This window comes from Motacilla alba, chromosome 6 (assembly GCF_015832195.1).
Source record: "Motacilla alba alba isolate MOTALB_02 chromosome 6, Motacilla_alba_V1.0_pri, whole genome shotgun sequence".
NCBI lineage: Eukaryota > Metazoa > Chordata > Aves > Passeriformes > Motacillidae > Motacilla > Motacilla alba.
Window position 1 is genome coordinate 14,659,667 of NC_052021.1, and position 18,568 is coordinate 14,678,234.

The 18,568-nt window shown below is 42.5% G+C and overlaps 1 protein-coding gene across 1 annotated transcript; it reads right to left on the reverse strand.

The window, feature by feature from the left end:
* Positions 1-476: 476 nt before the first annotated feature.
* On the reverse strand, positions 477-12,579 carry VDAC2 (voltage dependent anion channel 2). The gene is made up of 9 exons (XM_038140797.1): positions 12,390-12,579; positions 8,743-8,814; positions 7,703-7,752; positions 5,370-5,522; positions 5,228-5,280; positions 4,563-4,790; positions 3,272-3,422; positions 2,323-2,380; positions 477-1,504 (listed from the first exon to the last, which is right to left on the reverse strand). Exons 1-9 carry the CDS (start codon positions 12,562-12,564, stop codon positions 1,413-1,415), a joined length of 1,032 nt encoding a protein of 343 aa, XP_037996725.1. The 5' UTR covers positions 12,565-12,579; the 3' UTR covers positions 477-1,412.
* Positions 12,580-18,568: the final 5,989 nt, after the last annotated feature.

Here is an 18,568-nt window from a genome sequence, read left to right on the forward strand (position 1 = left end):
ATGGAACAAGACCTCAAGCAAATCACTGATACTTTTATGGACATTAATTTTAACCCAGTATCGACTGGTAATACTTTCAAACCAGAGAGAGCTTCCTCATCATGAGCCAGCCACCTACACTATGAAGGGAGCTGCTGTGAACTACTGACTAAGTATCAAGACACCCTTCTCAGCTATGACTGTTTTAAGTAGGCTCCGGGCAGTCCCCCAAGCTCAGTAAATTCCAACTCTTAAATGTAAGCAGTGCAACTACATGTATTTAACGTATTACACATTAAAAGCATTCACAGCTAGTTTGACCTTCAGGGATTTTAGGTCCGTAGACTAAATATCCTTCATGCTTATATTCTCTCTAGTTACTATTCTGGAAAAACGTGAGTTTTCCCATTATTCTGCAAGTTTCTGGACTTAAAATGGGTATCTGCCAAGATTTATCAGTTAAAGGGAAAGCAAGATCAGATGCATTTTCCTCTGTGTCCATTTAAAATTGTCTTTATTTCAGTCATTTTAAGCAGAAACCTCTCACAGCAGTTGGGATAAGCAGGCTGTTATACCATTACACTGTTACATTCAATTGCAGAGATACATCTCACTTCATACAAATATAAGCAAAAGGTGTGTTCGTGGTGAGGTTTTTCAAGGAACATGTCTTAAATGTCTCAGTGTGCCAAGTACACCGATCTGCACTTTTTGCATCAGAAGGCCAACTAGGAACACAGTACATCTCGCTCGTGGATCACAGGGGAAATAAACCATTGTGTCGTGACAAACCTTACCTGACAGAAAAGCACATTCAATTTGCTTGAGGAATCCAACTGTTCACCTATAGTCAGTATTGTCATGGGTGGGGGTCCTTAATTGCACAAAGGTACAGAGCACTACTTCTTGGATTACTTAAAGTTAAAACTTAACTGAGCACTACCCTCATATCTTCACTCTTAAAATATCTGAGGCACAAGTATGTGTGTGTACTTGTTTTATTCATAATTTGTCTTGGGATACCAAATGTATTTCTAGTTCAGGTCATTCAACAAAATTGTTGACCTCATTTCAAAACATCCAGTGATCCATTTTTCATTCAATGGCAATATCGAATGTTAAAAGGAACATAAAAACAAACATGCACACAATCGTACAGTTTTCATAAATGTCTATTTCATTATTTGTGGGTAGCGCATTAAACAGTTAAATACATTTAAATAATGTTTAAGTGACTGCACTAATGCAGAATTTAACTAGATGGGTAACCAATTTAACTAGAAACCAGCTAACAAGTAACTGTCTAAATACTTCAAATACAGCTCTTGTTCTAGGTCATCCTTCCTGGAAAAAAGCCTGCTGGTCACATTGGAAATACATTTTAAGGCCAAATTCTTCTGATATCCCTTCTCTGCAGCAGTTTCTTCACCTTTTTAAGCCTCCAGTTCCAGGCCAAGACCAAGTTTATGGCCACCAGCATTGATACTCTTTCCATCTATCAGGGCAGACAGTGTAAGCTTCACACCTGTAAGATTTTTAAGAAGCATGTTTACAACACAGTAGCATTCATGTAACTTAACCTCTGTCCTCACAAGTCCCAGTTGTAGCTCTCTTTTTACACAATTACTTTCCTCTTAAGATTTTAGAGGAGAATACATTTACTCATTAAATCTATTGAAAGTTAGTCACAGAAAGAAAGCTATATGATTTTTGTTAACAGTTATAATGTCAATATACAAAGTCTCTAATTGCTAAATATGCAAGAGCTCTCCTTTCCTGCATCAAGACATGCAAAGGAAGAGGAAATCTGTGCATAGTCAGATACTCCTACCTAAAAAAGGATGGAATTAAGCTAGATTTTTCAAATAAGGAACTAACCAATGGTAATACGGCCTTAACAGGTGCTTTCATACTTAAGTGGAACAAGTTAGGGTCTGGAGGTTTCTTTACTAAATATGAAGAGCAGGAAGTGTGGGGTTTTGACAATTAATCATAATTTGAAGACCTGCTATCATTCAACACACTATGAAGGGACAAAGCAGTGCCAAGAAAGAAGACATGCTTTGCCTAACCTAAAGCTAAGCTGTCACACATAATACAGTCCACTCCTGCACAGATCAGTGAAAAATCTAGCATATTAATACCATAGATAAAATAGAGTTTGTCTTGCTTAGACGAAGGTTTGATGTATGACTGAAGCTACTGTTAAATATCGACTTGGCATTCAAAGGAAAAAATATTCTGAAGGGGAAAAAAACTGCATATAAATGCAGAGACCTCAATTATTTTCTTTAGGATGCATAGAAGATATATATGTGATATAATTCCCATGATAGCTCTTACCTGGCCTCAGGGTCTGGGTATAACCCACTCCAATTAGACTAGAATTGTTCACCTTTGCCTAAAAAAAAAAAACAAAAAAAAAAGCAACGGAAATGCTGAAACTGATTAGTTGTTACCATTTAGAATCTAGAAGAACTATGGCAACACTGCCGTTATCAGTTTAACCAAATGTTATCTGTTCTTTCAGTACACCTGTGTTTCCTGAATTCTCTCCTTCCAGCTATGCCCTCGTCCTTCAACTTACAGCTGAAGCAGTAACATATTTTGAAGCAATAACATATTTAAGAGCAGAAGGAATGTAAGGGCAGGAATAACTGTTAGTGAAACAGTTTCATAGGTGAACTTCACCACTTCCCCTCTTTCAGAAGGCCAAGGACATTTACCACCAGTTTCCTAAAAAATACTACATCAGAGGACTCCTCCATGTTCATATTACACAGGAATTAGTATCTTGTCAGTCACGCAGCAAACATTTTGTAATATCATCATAAACAATATGTACAAAATTATTTATCTCATTTTGTATCACTTCCTCAATAGAATGATTCCAACTCTGTAACACACAGGAAACTTTGCTGCTTACCAACTTTTAACCAGTACTGCCAGAGTTCTTACAATGAGAACGTGACAGAGCTCCTCAAAAACTGGTTTAAAAAAAATTCTGTAAACTTACAGAACCAGACAGAAACTTTTTTTTAAACTGTGTTTTTCTTTTTATAAATACAGTAGGATCTCCAACATAAGCACATTTGACAGACAGATTCTATGAGACTTGGCTGTAAGCAACATTACAGTATTTAAATACTGCAGGTTTAATTATAATTGCCTGGACTGTAAGAGTAATTCCTCCAAGGCCTCCCAGCCTATTTGCTACTAATAACACAGGGATTCACAGCAACACAAAATACACTGTACCTTGCACAATCCTTCAGGTTACAGCCATACTTACTGAAAGAGAAGCAGTGGAATCCAACTTGTATTTAGCTGCAAAGCCAAAGCGAGTGCTGTTGCTACCTGCTGTCCAAGCCAAGTTTATAGCAGTTTCAAGATTGTCACTCACTTTTTGGTAAATTGACCCACCAAATTCGGCACCATCATTGCTGCACAAATTAAGAGAAAAGTTAGCTTCCTATTTGCATAATCCACTCCTTTTTTAAAATCCCTTTTTTTTACTATTTCAGATTTTTATTCAAATAAGAATCTCAAAAGTTTGAGTTGTTTCACATTTTTTGGAAAGAGAAAGGGAGATGAACAAAGGTTTCAGGGCAAAATTAAACGGCAGTAATTAATGGAAATAAAAAGGTATTTCAGAGTGCTACAGCTAATTCTCATGTTAATTGCCAAACAAAGTCCTTGAACAAGACTCTAGATCAAATCCTTACAAAACTGACCAGAATGCATTAATGGCTACAAAATGGGCCTTCTGAACTTATGATTATTGAATACGTGAAACTCTTAGAGAACTGAATGACCTTTCAAAAATCTGTCACAATGTTTTACATTAGCAAACTGAAATGGAATTCTTACAGCCCGCACTCTAAAGTATTTTATAGTTTTCTCCTATATTCCTCAATTTCCACGAATTCAGAGATACAATCCTCATGCTTTTCCTTCAAAAGCAAAACTACTATCTAAACACACTAGAACTCCACCAATTTTATTAACTTGGATTGAAAACATAGTGTTTTCCAGTAAGTTTTGATCAGATTGCTCTGGAGTAAGATCTAAAGGCAGGAAGTCTGAAGAAAGATGTCTTACACTTGTTTACACTGTTGCATGCATTCTTAATCCCTGACAAGCAAGAAGATGAACCTCCACAAAAAGTCCAGAAGCAATGCTCTAGTCTTGCTCTAGAAACTACTGCAGCATTAATGCAACACTAATTACTACCTCTAACAAATCTACTGCCCTTAAATTGTAATCTGATACAATTCAATATAACGGGATAGCCAGAAAAAGCATTATGATCAGTTCTGCATAACTGAAGTACTGCACTTGCAATCCACACGTACTTCAGTATCTGTACCACATATGCTGCAAGAGCTGACCAGTTGCATGTGTTTACTGTTTTGAAAAAGAGAGATACAAAGTATCATTCACATTTATTTAGAGTTTTCTATTGAAAAATGCACTCTATTAATGGCCTTGTAAGCACCTCTTGATATTTCAAGCATTTGTATTTTGACTAGAAGGTAAAGAAAGCCTGCTTCTGGAAAGCTGGAGAAGTTTTCAGTACTTACACATTAGTGTGCAGTTGGAAGTCTCCAGTCTTGTAACCCACAGAGAAATTATTTCTTGTCAATTTTGATTTGGCAGTATCAAAAGTCATCTGATAACCAGCAAGCCAGCCTTCATAACCAAAGACAGCTGAACCATGGACTGCAGGCCCGGCAAAATCAAAGTCAACATCACAGCCTAGGTTTATGCATTCACGTTTATAAGTTGACTTAATTTTGCCACTTTTCTTTCTGAAGCAGAGAAAAGAGTTATGTTAAGACAAGCATACGTGACCTTCCTCAATGACCTGCAAGATTCAAGCCCTATGACTCTATACAACGTATCTAAATGTCTTGCACATGCATCCCCTGGACCAGGCAAAAGTACAGCCAGCCCATTCAGAGCACCCAGGGCTGTGGCAAGCAGGCATTTTCTGACGAATGTAGCAGCAGTTTCATGTTTCCTGCAAATCTTCCAGTATTTCTATCCCATAAAATAAGCAAAGTTGTGAAATGTGCAATACTAACCCCACAGTGATGTCATGGGAAAGAGCAGAAGCCTTTAGCATTGTGATTTGCTAAGCTGAATCAACAGCAAACCAAAAAGCTCTGTCAATACCACAGTCCAGATCAATGGACCATGGGTGCTGTTGCTCCCTAAGTAAGGTAAAAACGTTAACAATTCTTACCCTGTATTTGGTGAGAAAGTTGTATCAAATGTCAACTTCAAGCCTTTGGCAAGCTAATTGAAGGGGGAAGAAGATAAGATAAAGCTATAAATTCAGTTCTTACGCAGAGGTAAAACCAAAAAAAATTTTCCTACTCCATTACCTGATCTTCAATTGCAATTTCTGTTCCCAGAGTGTTATCTGTGTTCCATTTTTCTGTGAAAGTCAGACCATACTCAGCCCACTTGTATTTGGTCTCCAAGCTCCCATTCACTTTTCCAGTGTCTGTGTTTGATGAACCAGATGTTGTGAATTCCTAAAAAGCACAGAAGATACATGTGATCCTGAAAGCATTACACAAAATTTCCTTCAGCAAGCACTAAGATCTTCTAATTACATGGAAAAAAATTTCAGATCAGTAGACAACTTGCAGGGGAGAAGGGAGACTAGCACAGCCAAGAATTAATGACTCATGCCCACATGGAGGCCTCCCTGCAATCCCCATCTCAACTGCAGTGTTCCTGCCACTATTACAGCATGTACAGGGTGGCAAATTAACTCCAAGATAAGACAGTAGCCACCAAAAGGATTCTCCTCTAAAGCACCAACAAGTTCTTGAAATGTAAGGTTCAGTTTGATACTCCCAGTGAGCAACTTAAAAATCAAACCAAAAGCCAAGAACACTATTAGGCATATATTACAACTCCAGTAAAATTCTTTAAGAATCCCATACGTATTTTGTGATTTAGGGTATTTTTTACATTTTACGGTGTGCAAACTGTAAAATAGAATGGCATCATTTTTCAAACTGGGTGGTTTGCTTTTTTTGTTTGGGTTGAGGTTTTAACTGTTTTTTAAAGAGTCCTTAGTCTGCCCAATGCACTAGCCTTTCACACCAGCCATAGGCACAGCTTCTAGTAACACCTATAAAATTCCTATTGCCCTGGCACTTGGGTTCAACGACACATAGAAATAATGTTTGAAGTGGGAGCTTAGCAAACAGGCTGGGTTTATAGTATGGTATGATCTGACCTGGAATTCTTGAAAGTAACTTAGAAATCAACAGCATTGCTCACATTTTTTTATTAAAGGAAGTAAACACTGATGTCTCTCACTGTTTGGATTCTCACAAAGAAGAGAATGAATAGTTTCTGTGTACCACTATTCAAAAACTGAAGGTAATTAGAAGTGGAAGCAAGGTTTGCAAATACCTTTTAAAGAGTTCTTTCCAGTGAAGTATTATTGCCCTTATGATTTAAGAAGTCCATTATTTCAACTTTTTAAAACATATAAATAAACATTTTGATCTCTGTCTTCCTCCATACACAACATTATTTTCAAACAAACTTCTCACACTCACCTTCCCCAGAAGGAAACACAGATTTGAAATTGCAAGTCCTTAGGCACTCTTAGTAAAAGCCCCAAGAGCACCAAACAAACATGGTTGAGACTGTTCTTTAATGGTGGCTGATCGTATTTTACCACATCCAAGACATTTATCTGTATGATGTTAGTGACACCATACACAGTTGCATAATTCTAGCAGGTCTATTTCCTGGCAAGGGATGGGAACTACACAAATACCTACGGCTTTAAGTTCTTGCTTTGTGCTATTCCTACTGCACAGGGTCTATGTGACTGTAAGCACTGGGGCAATAGCTTCAGGAGAAACAAATCACTATCTCCTTATCTCTGCTTTAAAACATCTGTAGTACATATATGCCAGCAGTTTCTCCTCCTGAGAAGGATGGCTTGTAACTGATACAGGATTCACATTAGGGCTTGGATTTTTCAGACCATTTTACCAGCATAAATGGTAGAACTCCAAAAAAACAAGCTACACTAAGAACAACCACCTCTGTAACAGGGCTCTTGCAAACTGTGTTTCAGTTGGCATACAGACTTCTAGAAAAACCAGAGCATGTAACCTATGAGCCTTGTTTCTAACAGTAAGTTACAGTGCTCAGGCTCCAGTTATGGGGAGGAAAAAAAAATCTACCATTATATTTTGCATATGCTGCTCTAGAAATAGATAAAAGTTACAGGAGGCACTGCTTGCCTGACAAGACACCTTGCATGGAACACTACTGCAGCACTTAAGTGCCTAGAGGAGCCAAAGATTCAACACGCTTATTCAATGGCAACTACCTCACACAAGAACCAAGATGCTGAATTTTCCACCAAACAGTACCACAAGGTACTTCAGAAATAAAATCTGTGTACTATAATTGGTATATTAAAATCTTTTATTTGTTTACCTTCACATGTAAGACCAGGAACAATTAATAAGCCCTTTTACTATAAAAAGATTACTAAACAAGGCAATATTCCTGATACATTCAGAACTTTAGGGGCTTCTGAAATTATTTAACACCAGATATTTATCATTCATATAACCTATAAAATACTTAACAGCATCTGAAATGTGCTCCTTTTAACTAAGTATCAGAACATACCTAGAAAAAAATATAATGAATAAAAATTACTTGAACTCACCACTCCACTTGCAGATTTTGTTTTCACATCCAGTTTCACCAACCCAAAGCCTTAAGAAACAGAAGTCAAAGTTACATGATTAACTAAGGCCCTGCACATTTTTCAATAAGCTGGTCTTTCACGATGAGCAGTGTCCTACATAGATACATAAATATATATAAACAGCTATAGACTGACTTCAGCAACATTCAACTTACAGATGCCACAGCAGGTAAAGGAGGCCTCTCCAAAACAAGGCAGGGAAGTGCCTCTCAGTTCTACACAAGTATATTTAACTACCAAATTGTGCTTCTAAAAGGAAATATATTCTTTTCTCTTCCTGAGATAGAACAGTTTTTACATAATAGTCAATGCCTTTTAAAGAGCTATCCCAACCCATAAAACACCTCTTTCTGCACCAAGACAAAATATCTCAAAGTAAAAAACTGTAAAAGCAAAGTCATTGGGAAATACACAACCAATGGAACTGTAATATAAGTAGGTTTTATGAGAGTGTCAATTCACATTGTTATCCAGAGAGGCAAGCAACAGTCTTCGTGAAAAAAAACACCACATTTCCAAAGACCAGAAAGAAACAGCACTGTGACAAAGAATGATTTAACTATGCAGCTATCTAGTATTAAAGCATTTTAAGATGTGGAAGGATTCTTTATCCCAATAGCCATTCCGCTTTCTAGTCCAAAAAAGGCTACATTAGGCTGGTATATAACCCTTTCCATATCAACAAATGTTGTGGCACAGACAGACCAGTAAACAAAGTGCTCCTAAGTTAAACTACACTTGCTGCTGGCATTCTTGCATACTCGTACACCTCTGACATTTATGTGCCTCAAGCAGTAAGACTTAACAGCCTTCACATCAAAACAAGCCACAAAAAGCCTTCAACGATCTGTTAGTTTTGGTGGTAAAGATAAAAAACACAGCACACCTTCCTCCTCCCCAAAAACACTAGCATTTGATAATTCAATTTTCCATACAGACTTAAAAAGGCAATTCATTGTTGCACTTCAAACACCCCTTATAAAAGGTACTGCTCTTACCATATCCTTTATTGAAGATATCTCTGGCAGGTTTGCCAAGGTCTACGTACGATGGAGGAATCGCCATTGGAGCTGAAAGGTAAAGGGTTGATTACTAATGAACCTTCTGCCACTGCACACGTGAAAAAATGCTACCTCGCTTCTTTCAAGATAGTCTTTAAGGCAGATTTATCTACATAAAGAGAATTAATAGATAGAATTATATATTTAAAATTAATAGACATGATACTACAGTATTCTGTGAAATGCAGAATTTCACTGAAGGTCACTGGGAACATGAGATGTTTTCTCAGCTTACACAGAGAAGAGGCATTGCAGAGAAAAGGCATTACAAGACCACCCAGCTCTTAATTTTTCAGGTAGATTTCTCCATACTTCTTTCATTACCAGAAATTAACTCACATTTCCAGAGTTGGCATAGCTACTGCCAAAAACCTGGACACTAAAAATCTAAAACCTGTAATGCAGAAAGTTATTCCCTGAAGTTCCACAAAGTCAAAGTTGAAACATGCTTACGAAAACTACCTGAAAGTACCCACCAGGTTTTAGTTTTGAAAATGTACAAAGAGAGCCTATCTGCTCTCCAACATAATTTTTGCCCCATATTTTACACGGGAGACATAATTTTAAAAAGATCTAATGCCGTTAACCAGCAATCAATCTGATAACATACAAGAGTTCAGGTTTGGGAAGTTGTCCTGTTAGTTTAAAACATCCAAGTAGGAGGAGTGTGGGGTCTGGGAGAAGAGATCTCTTTACAAGTGCCTTTCTCAGACAGGGAGCCTTGGCAGCCCTGCCGTTAAAGAACCTGCCACTGCAGAGGAGCTACGGCCCAGCTCTGTGGCCCCGCGGACAGACACCAGGCTAAGGTCTCACCCAGGCCCCTGTCACTCTCCTCCCCGGGAACACGCACCCTTATCGGTACTTCCTTGAAAGACTGTTTTCCCACGATTTCAATAGCAAGAGGCTGCTGTTGCAGAGGCTCTGTATTTTAAAGCTGTGAAATATAGGAAACAGTACCAAGAACTCCTCCCACATTGTGAAAGGGGGGAAAATGAAACTAACTAGACAAGGCCATGAAAAGGCTAAGCACATGCAAACAAAAATCTTATCTTCTCAAACTGACTGGTCACATTTGTTCAGCTGAGAGAGTCAGATTAACATAATTGACTTTTAATCTTCCTTTTGTGTGGTGGATTGATTTTTTTCTTTTTAAGTAAATGGAAAAACTATCTTTAGAACTTGAAAAATAACAGTGGCAGTGTTCTCACATGATAACTTCCAAACCCTAATTACATCTGCCACATACAGCCAAATTGTACGAACTGCTACTAATTAAAAAAAAAACCCCTAAACTACTTTAGCAATCAATGGGAAGGCGGAAGATCGTTCCTTATTTTTCTACAATTCATAATGCAGATTTCCAGAGTACCCTACTTCACCTCCCTACTGCCCTAAGGGGATAATCTCAACCTCCTCTGAGAAGCAATATTTACACTCACTTGCACACACACACACACAAAAATTCACAAAAACTTCTTTAGCAAAGATGTCTAAACTCTACAACCAGGTCACTATATCAAGACATCCAGCAGTTGCTAAAGAACAAGTCTGGTTTTCCATGGAGTTAAACTAAACATTTTTTTTAAGAGACATGAAAGTGGCTTAAAGCACCTGTATTTTAAAGAGGCTTAGCCCAAGTTCAAGTCTGTAGAAGAACAGACCCTAATCCCAGTGACAAGCCACTGAATGGTTCCTATAATTTATTCCATAAAAAGAAGCAGCTGATAGACCAATCATAAGGGAGTGGGAGAACTCTGGCCTGCAGAGCTCTGCTGTGCAGCACCCGTACAATTCAGCAGTTTAACATCTTATAGAGAAGGTTTAGCTACACGTTTCCTCTAATGAATTGCCTCACCTCTAACTAGAACTGCCAGAAAAATAATTATTTCTAGTTTTGGAGTTTTATATTAGCCTTTACCATAGACATGCTTTTACAGTATAAATAAACGAGCTTTTCCCTTTGGTTTTCAATGTTTCCAAACAGACTAGACAACCAGTACAGACAAAGAAATTTATGCTAAGCAGAAATGTCCTGAGAAGTTAACAAACTTGTATCTGTGTCAAAATTCAGAGGATTATTACAGTAAAAAGGATGCTACTGGTTTATCTGGCCTAGTTAAGCATCCTTACCACTTCAGGGAGCCCAGCCAGCATTTGTAAGACATTCCAGTCTACAGATGCAAGTTTTGTAATAAAACGTTGAAAGAGAGTTCAACTGTCACACTGCTGTTCTAATAATACACTGCAATACTGACAGGGATGGATGAGGACAAAACAGGAAACCAAGAGTTAATTTTGGATACCCTAAACGTCCGATAAACCAGTGTCACCATCAGAACGCTCATTAAATGAAAACGGGGCCATAAAAAAATCCATCCTGTGTCCTTCAATGTTCGATAGGTCCGCAAATCCTTATAACCACAAATAATTTTTTTCAACCGTATTTTAAAGCATATTTCACTTAAAAGCTACTAATTAGAAGTCACTAAACAAGAAGCATCATTTAGCAACTAGAAGTTTGCTGTAAAATATTCGACTTGCAGTATAGAATATACTGGAGCCAAGTGAGAGCTCCACCCTAATCTTTGTTTCATGCCACCGCGATGAAAAAAGTCTAATTAATCTGTTACTCGGGAGCCACAATCATGCTTTCTTCTGTGATAAAAAGAAAAAATAAGTCACTCCAAGAACAGAAAATGTATTAACGTTATTGGAATTACTACACCACAGTTCTCCTTGGAGGCAGTATTTCAAAACTCTTATACTCTACAATTAAAAAATGCCACCGACCTCTATTAGGATTTTTAACTCTTTAATATCTCAAGATATTCAAGATCAAACTATAAAGCATATCAGCCTCTAACAGATTTTTTAGAAAGTGTACTCACCAATTTAAAAAAAGCAACAACTACGCCGAAATTATCCCAGTATCCCAATACATAGCAACAGAAGAATTCAGGTTATTTAAAAATTAATTTGCTAAAATACATCGGACACACGATGACCTTCAGGCTTACACTGATACTACAGAGAGCTTAAAAAAAGCCACCTCCTTACCCTTGCATTAACTCTCCCTACTCACATACAGAAGGTGGACACGCAAGCCCAGTACTCGCTAGGCCAATGTAGAAACTTTAAGGACAAGATCCGGAATGAACTACGGGCTCAGGAAGCGAGGCGGGGATAGTAAAGCAGCGCCTCCCGGAGGATAAGGGCAGCGAGGGGCGAGCGGGGATGCGGCCGCAGCCCGGGCAGGGCCGGGCCGAGCGGCGGCCCCAGGCCGGGCGCCAGGCGCGCCGCCCGCCCCGCCGCAAGGTGAACCGACCCGCTCGGCGCGGCCATCTTGGGCATCCCGGCCTGCCCCTCCCGCCCCGCCGCGCCTCGCGCTACCGGCCCCGGCCGCGGGGCCGCGGGGACAGCGGCCACGGAGAGCCCCCCGCCCGCCCCGCGAACCCGGGAGCGCTGGGACGAGCCCGTGGCCCCGCAACTCCCGGCCCACGAGGCCGCAGACCCGCTCGCCGCCAGGCGAGCCCCGCCCGCCCCCCCCTTCGCCCCGCGGGGCCGGTCGCGGCCGGGGCCGGCACCTGCTTGTGGCGGGTCGTCGGCGGAGCTGGGCTCGAGGCTGTTACGGGCGGGTAGAGTCGTGCGGCAGGCCGCGCTGCTGCAGCCGTGGGCAGTGGAGGGCGAACTGAAGGAGACACCGATCCGCCCGCCCGCCGCTGCCGCAGCGCAGGACCCCAGCGCGCCCGGGCCGCCCATCCCGCCGCCTGCCCCGCCCGCCGCGCCACGCCGCCACCCGCCCCGCGGGAGGCGCCGGCGCCCGCGACACAGAGCTCGGCGGCGGCGGGCGGCGCAGCGGCCCCGGGCCAGGAGCCGGACGGCGGCGCCGCGGCCCGGCAGGCGCTCGGGCGGGCAGCCCCGGCGGCGGCGGGGGCCTGCGGGAAGGCGGGGCCTGCGGGGGGGCGAGGCCGGGCGGGGCCGCTGCGCGCAGGGCGGGCGGAGGGGCTGGGGCCGCCCGCGGGGCAGGAGGGGCTCGGCCGCGGCCGCAGCAGCCGCGCCCGGAAACCTTCCGCCCTGCCGGGCGCCGGGCAACGTTCTCCTCTCCTTGGAGACGGGCGGCCGTCGGCTGTACATACAATAGGATGCACGCGCCGCTGCCCTTCCTGGGAAACTACTGGTCACCCTCTCGGGCCCACCCGCCTCCCGCCCTGGCACACGGGCTGCAGAAGCCCTTCAGCCGCGGAGAGACGGGGCCTTTGTGCAGATGGCGCTTGCCGGGCACAGCCCCTGCTCCCTGCGGCCCCCAGGAGCCCTTTGCTGCTCCAGGCAACAGCGCCCGCGGAGCTCGGGGCGATGACGCAGCGCCGAGCAGCGCTCCGCACGGCTGCTCGCCTTCGCTGTCCCGCTGCCGCCGAACACATCACTCCTCTCACGCTCCGCTGCTGCTGCTGCTGCTGCTGCCCGAAGGCCGCAGACAAACAGGGCCACCCCGCAGGATGGCTGTCCCATTGCTGCTCTGGCAGTTAACCTTCACCTAACCAGGTTTCCTGCCTCCTGCAGAACAAGTTAGCACAGACTTTTCCAATTGCCTAAGCTCCATTTTTACCTTTTCTAGTCACCACCCCCCTAAGAGCACAGCGTGTCTTAGGCCGAGAGAAGCAATGACCCTCAGAAACCTTTCCTAGACAGTGCTGTAGGACCATAAATCATAGCTGCAGAACAGCCACATGACTATTGTGCAGCAGCCGCTGCACAGCTCTGCAGGAGGAATCACCGAGTCACCAATGCAGACCATTGCAAGGCCAAGGAACTGCACAATAGCCATTTTTAAAATTCATATTCTTCTCTCCTTGCTTGGATTATGACATTATCTCAAATTCCTCAAGAAAGTAAAATTAATTTACAAACAAAAAATATATTTGTGTGATATGAAAAATATACAATAGCACAATTCATTTTCCAGGTACAACAGTAATTTTCCAGGATATTTAAGAAAACAGCAGATTAGCAGCAAGGCCCAACATAATACCGGTCAGCACCTTCTTGTTATAGCAAAAGATAAGCAACAGATTTTGTGTGTGTGTGTGTGTGTGTGTGTGTGTGCAATTCCAATGCTTTCACATCAAAAGACCCAAGAGATGTTTCATTCTGACAGTTTTAAGTAGGACAGTTTGGTACTGCACAGATAAATACGTGTTGATGAATCAAGAAGGAAAGCCACATACTGAGAAAATAAATAACAGTAGGAAAAGAAACCCAGTGTGTCTTACTGTAGGAATAAACAGAGATCTGATTAGGTAAAAATAGATTGTGGGATAGGTTGCTCATTATTTAAAGACATGCATTTATTATTCACACCAGTACTATAAATCCATTCTGAATAAAAGTTCAGTTGCTTATAGGACACATCAGCATTCTGCCTTTTTTTTCCCCTTTAAAGATTAATATTTTAATAATGGTTTGGCTTTATTTTTAGCAATCTAGGAAAGCAATTAATGCCCTGCCCTGAGCAAAAAAAAAGCAATGAATCACTCGCTTTGTGAGACAAGGCAGAAGCAATAATCTCAGACAGACAACAGCACACAAACGCCTCTGCATTACAGGATCCTGTAGCAACAGCCTCTGCCTGCCAGTGTTTTTTACTCACTCTTGCCCTGCCCCTGCCTTGTACAACCATGCCTTATTTTTCTCAGCATATCTGCTAAAGCTCAGAGCACCAAAAAGGCACAGCTTCAGGCCTGCAATAGCAAGCCTTCTGAATTACTCTGGACCTTTCTTCTTAGTAATCTCCTCATACCGTTTAGTGCACACACCTCCTATGTAGGTGCACTTCCTCTGAATGGGCTGGTTTTCCATTGAAGTTCAGCAGCTCTCAGCTTTAGGGGCCAGTTGCAGTTCAGCTGTTACCATTTTGTATGAATACAGCCATATTTACATATAACTGACATCAGAGTCACCTGTTTTACTGGGGCCACTTGGAGAAAAACAACCCACAGGTCCCTGTAAGTTTACTGCCATTTGAACACAAGCTCTGCTTGTCTCTCCACAGTTTATAATCACAATTACTGCAGTAGTGTGTGTGAGCAACAAAAAGAGAGCAAGTGCCTACAGTACATACCAGCGTCCACCACACAGTTCAGATAACTACGTTCACTTCTGACACGAGCCTGACGTCATTGTTTGCTCTCCCCTCTGGACGCAGATCCCCAGTTAATGATTCAGTGGAGAAGCCTTACAAAAGATCTAGCAGTGAACAGCTGCCTCATTCTGAAACAAGCTGATTTAGGGCATATTGCAGAGATTATGAAAGTGTAACCAGCAGGGAAAGGGTGGAAAATAGTTGAAGCTACCAAGAAACAAATTCAGAACAAACAAAGCCAAGGTTTTTTCCTATGAAGGAGTTCAATCCAGTGGGATTACCTGACACAAGAAGCTAAATGTTTGTATGTGCTCCAGGGGAAACTAAACAGGCTCGTGGGAGAGAAATCCAGCGACGATTACACTGTGGCCTGTGAAGGCTCTGCATGCTCTTCTAGTGGATATTCAATAGTAAAGCGTCTTATTCCCAAATAAATAATAAGAGGGATGTGGAAGAGGTTCTGTTGAAGAGCAAGAAGAAACTGAAATATAAAACAATCCCATGCAGAAGAGCCTGTACTTATTCATTCTTCTGAATTTTAATTTGATTGAGAATAATATTCTCCATAATTTTTCTTTTTCTTGCAGTTTTCATTGTCTTCTTGTTATTGGGGTTTTTTTATCTTCAAGGAATAAGGCATTTTTTTATCTTCCTGATAGATTTACAAACCATCAAGTGTCCTGACACCCAGAAATAAGTTAATTAATAGGCTTCATTCCTTGCAGGGGATAAATTCAAGAAAGGGTGGGGCAATCACACAATCAGATGCTGACCTGTAAGCAAAACACAACAATTAATGCAAATCACACTGAGAAGCTCAAAGAGATCTACCCAGTGATCCAAATCATTTATGCCAAACAAAAGGTTTGAGAGATTGGTGCAACAGTTCTCACCTGAAATAAATATGAGACCAGTTGCTCAGCTACTGTATTGTTGATATTTCTGCCCATGCTGAAGGCTGTAGCAGTTACTGTGTCAAATGGATGCATGGCACTTAGTTTTAGAGGCTACAAATTTTTTTGTTATCTCAAGTTTTTTGTAAGAAGTTGACTGAGGATTACAGGTCTTAAAAAACCCAGGACACTTTACACCAAAGGAATTACACTGCAGAGCAACAGACCTTCAAGATTGTACTTGCCTTGCTGAAAAGAATTTGGTTGCCTCCAGGACGCTGCTTTTGTCCTTGTATAGCTTGACCCAGTGAGGGACACAGGTGCACAAGATTTGAGCAATGTTTTTATGGCCTTGTCTCTCACTGAAGCCACTCCAGGGTTAAACTTAAATGTTGTAAATAACACCATGGTGGAAACAAAGCAAAGCTGAACCATGGAGGAGGAACATGCACAGGACTGTGCCCAAGAGTTTTGTTCGGGCTTGGAGTGGGGGAGTAGAAAACAGGCAAATCCCTCTCTGAGAAAAAAATTGCAACTCTTTACAACCTTTCACATTATTTCCAGGGTGTCCTTATTGTGCTCAGAGTATTCTGATGATGGTCTTTATTGTAAACTGCTCTGATGTACAGCTGTAAACTCAAGAGCATCTCTACAGTAACAGCACATGTTGTTGGCCATTTGCTTTTGAAGAACTAAGTTTCCCTCTTAAAAAATTAACAACGCTAAAATCCTAATAATATTTGCTGTCATCCCAATCTGCACTTCAATCAATTTCTCCCTGAAAGTAGGTCGTTCTTAAGGTCACCTCTCCTTCTGAGGTGCTTGTTTGTAGCAGGCTTCACAGGCACAGCAAGTGATGGCAGGCCATTTGCAGCAGCCGGGCTGGGGGGGTTCAGGCTGCTGGAACCTGAGCTCCTGCCCCAAATGGACTTCGAGGAAGCTTCAGCCGGGCCAGGCTGGCTGAGCTCTGCCACGGAGCGTGCCTTGGCTCCGGAGGCCGAAAGGCACCGTCCCCTCTGGGTGGGAAGGAAGATCGATGGGTCATTAACTAGGGGGAAGCGGGAGGTTCTTGGAAGCAGATGTGCTGTGGGAAGGATGCTGGTGCTGTGTGACGGGACGAGGCTGAGCTGGCCGGCGGGTCCCGCAGCCCGCGGCGGCTGTCGCGTTCGGCCTCTGGGCGCGATGCCTGGGACGCCGAGCGAGCGGGACCGGCCGTCCGCAGCCTTAAGGAGCGGGGGTGGCCCCAGTTTTATCCTACGGGCACACGGGAATGAAGGGTGCAGTGCCGGCCGAACGCTGCCGCTCTGTGCTGCAGCTCCGCCAGGGCCGGCACTTCTCTGAGCGCTTCATTCCCTGTCATTCCCTGTCGTTCCCTGTCGTTCCCTGTCATTCCCTGGGTGCTGCCTTGCGGGGAGCGCGGCAGCGGAGGGCAGGCTTTCGCAGCCGGCTGCGCCACCGAGACGGAGCTGGGAGTGCAGTGAGACAGCCCAGGCTTTGGGAAAGGAGACAGCGACAGAGAGGGAGCTCGGGCTCATGGCACCGTCTTGCTAAAACCAGACCGACGTGCCGGAGTACCCCGAGTGCTCCCGCACACCCGGCAGCACCTCCCCTGGGGAAGGGACAACACAGATGGAGCTGGCGATTGGTCTGTGATCAGCTGGAGTTCCCCCGGAGCGAGCTAACACAGCTGGCTGCCTGGGAGGAGAGGCTTGTCTTGACAGGACAAACCTACAAGAAGTCATTTATCTACAGCTATATCCTGACAGCAATCATGCTAAGAAATGTAAAAGTAGCGAATTTATTGCTTTTTCTGCCTGCATGGTTTTCTTGAAAAACTGTGTAGTCCACACCCTTCCACGGTATGTGGAACGTAAGCAAACTTTGCCAGCAATTGTGATTCATCCAGTCCTTTAATGGTTGCATTTTCATTTGAATATCAGACAATAGAACACACACCCTCACACTCAAACACACACACACACAAAAAGGACCTGTAGCAGATTTTTCCTCTTTTACAGAAATTTGAGTGTATCTGTACATTCATGTTCTAGTTAGTGTCCAGGTGCTCAGTGCTGCACTCAGCACAGCAGAGCTCATGATAGTGGTTCTCATAATTAGATACACCTAATCACCACCAGGAAATGTCTTATGTTAGTAATACCTTATTTCAATGATTCATTTTTATTTAATCACGTTGGACATTCTAGTCCAGAAATTTGTGTAAGTCAGAACATATTTTCAGAAATTTTAATTAAAATGTTCAGTGATTTATAAAGAAAAATGCTGCTTGCACAACTGAAATAGTTCTTAAAATTATTTGAGACAGCTGTCTGTATTTCATGTTTGCCCAGTTGAAATAGTTCTTAAAATTGAGACAGCTTTGTGTATTTCATGTTGAGGTGGGTATTTCAGATATCACATGAAAAAATTGCCCTTTTGCTGTCTAGTAAAATTCACCCACTCAGCCTATAAACTTCAGAAGGATCTCCCCAGGTACAGTCTGGCAAGTGATTTCTGTTAAGGGTGTACTGATGGAGGCACACGCTTAATCTCTGCTCTTAATGTAATTGGTCTAAGCCATCTCCCCAGAGCACCTGTGCGTACTGCATCCCAGAGCTGAAACAGTGAAATGAGATTTCTAATTTAAACCTGTATTGCAAATCTGGCTGCGGTTCTCTGAGCAAAATGGAAAATCCCTACACAGAACCATTCAGGAGCATAGGAACCCTAA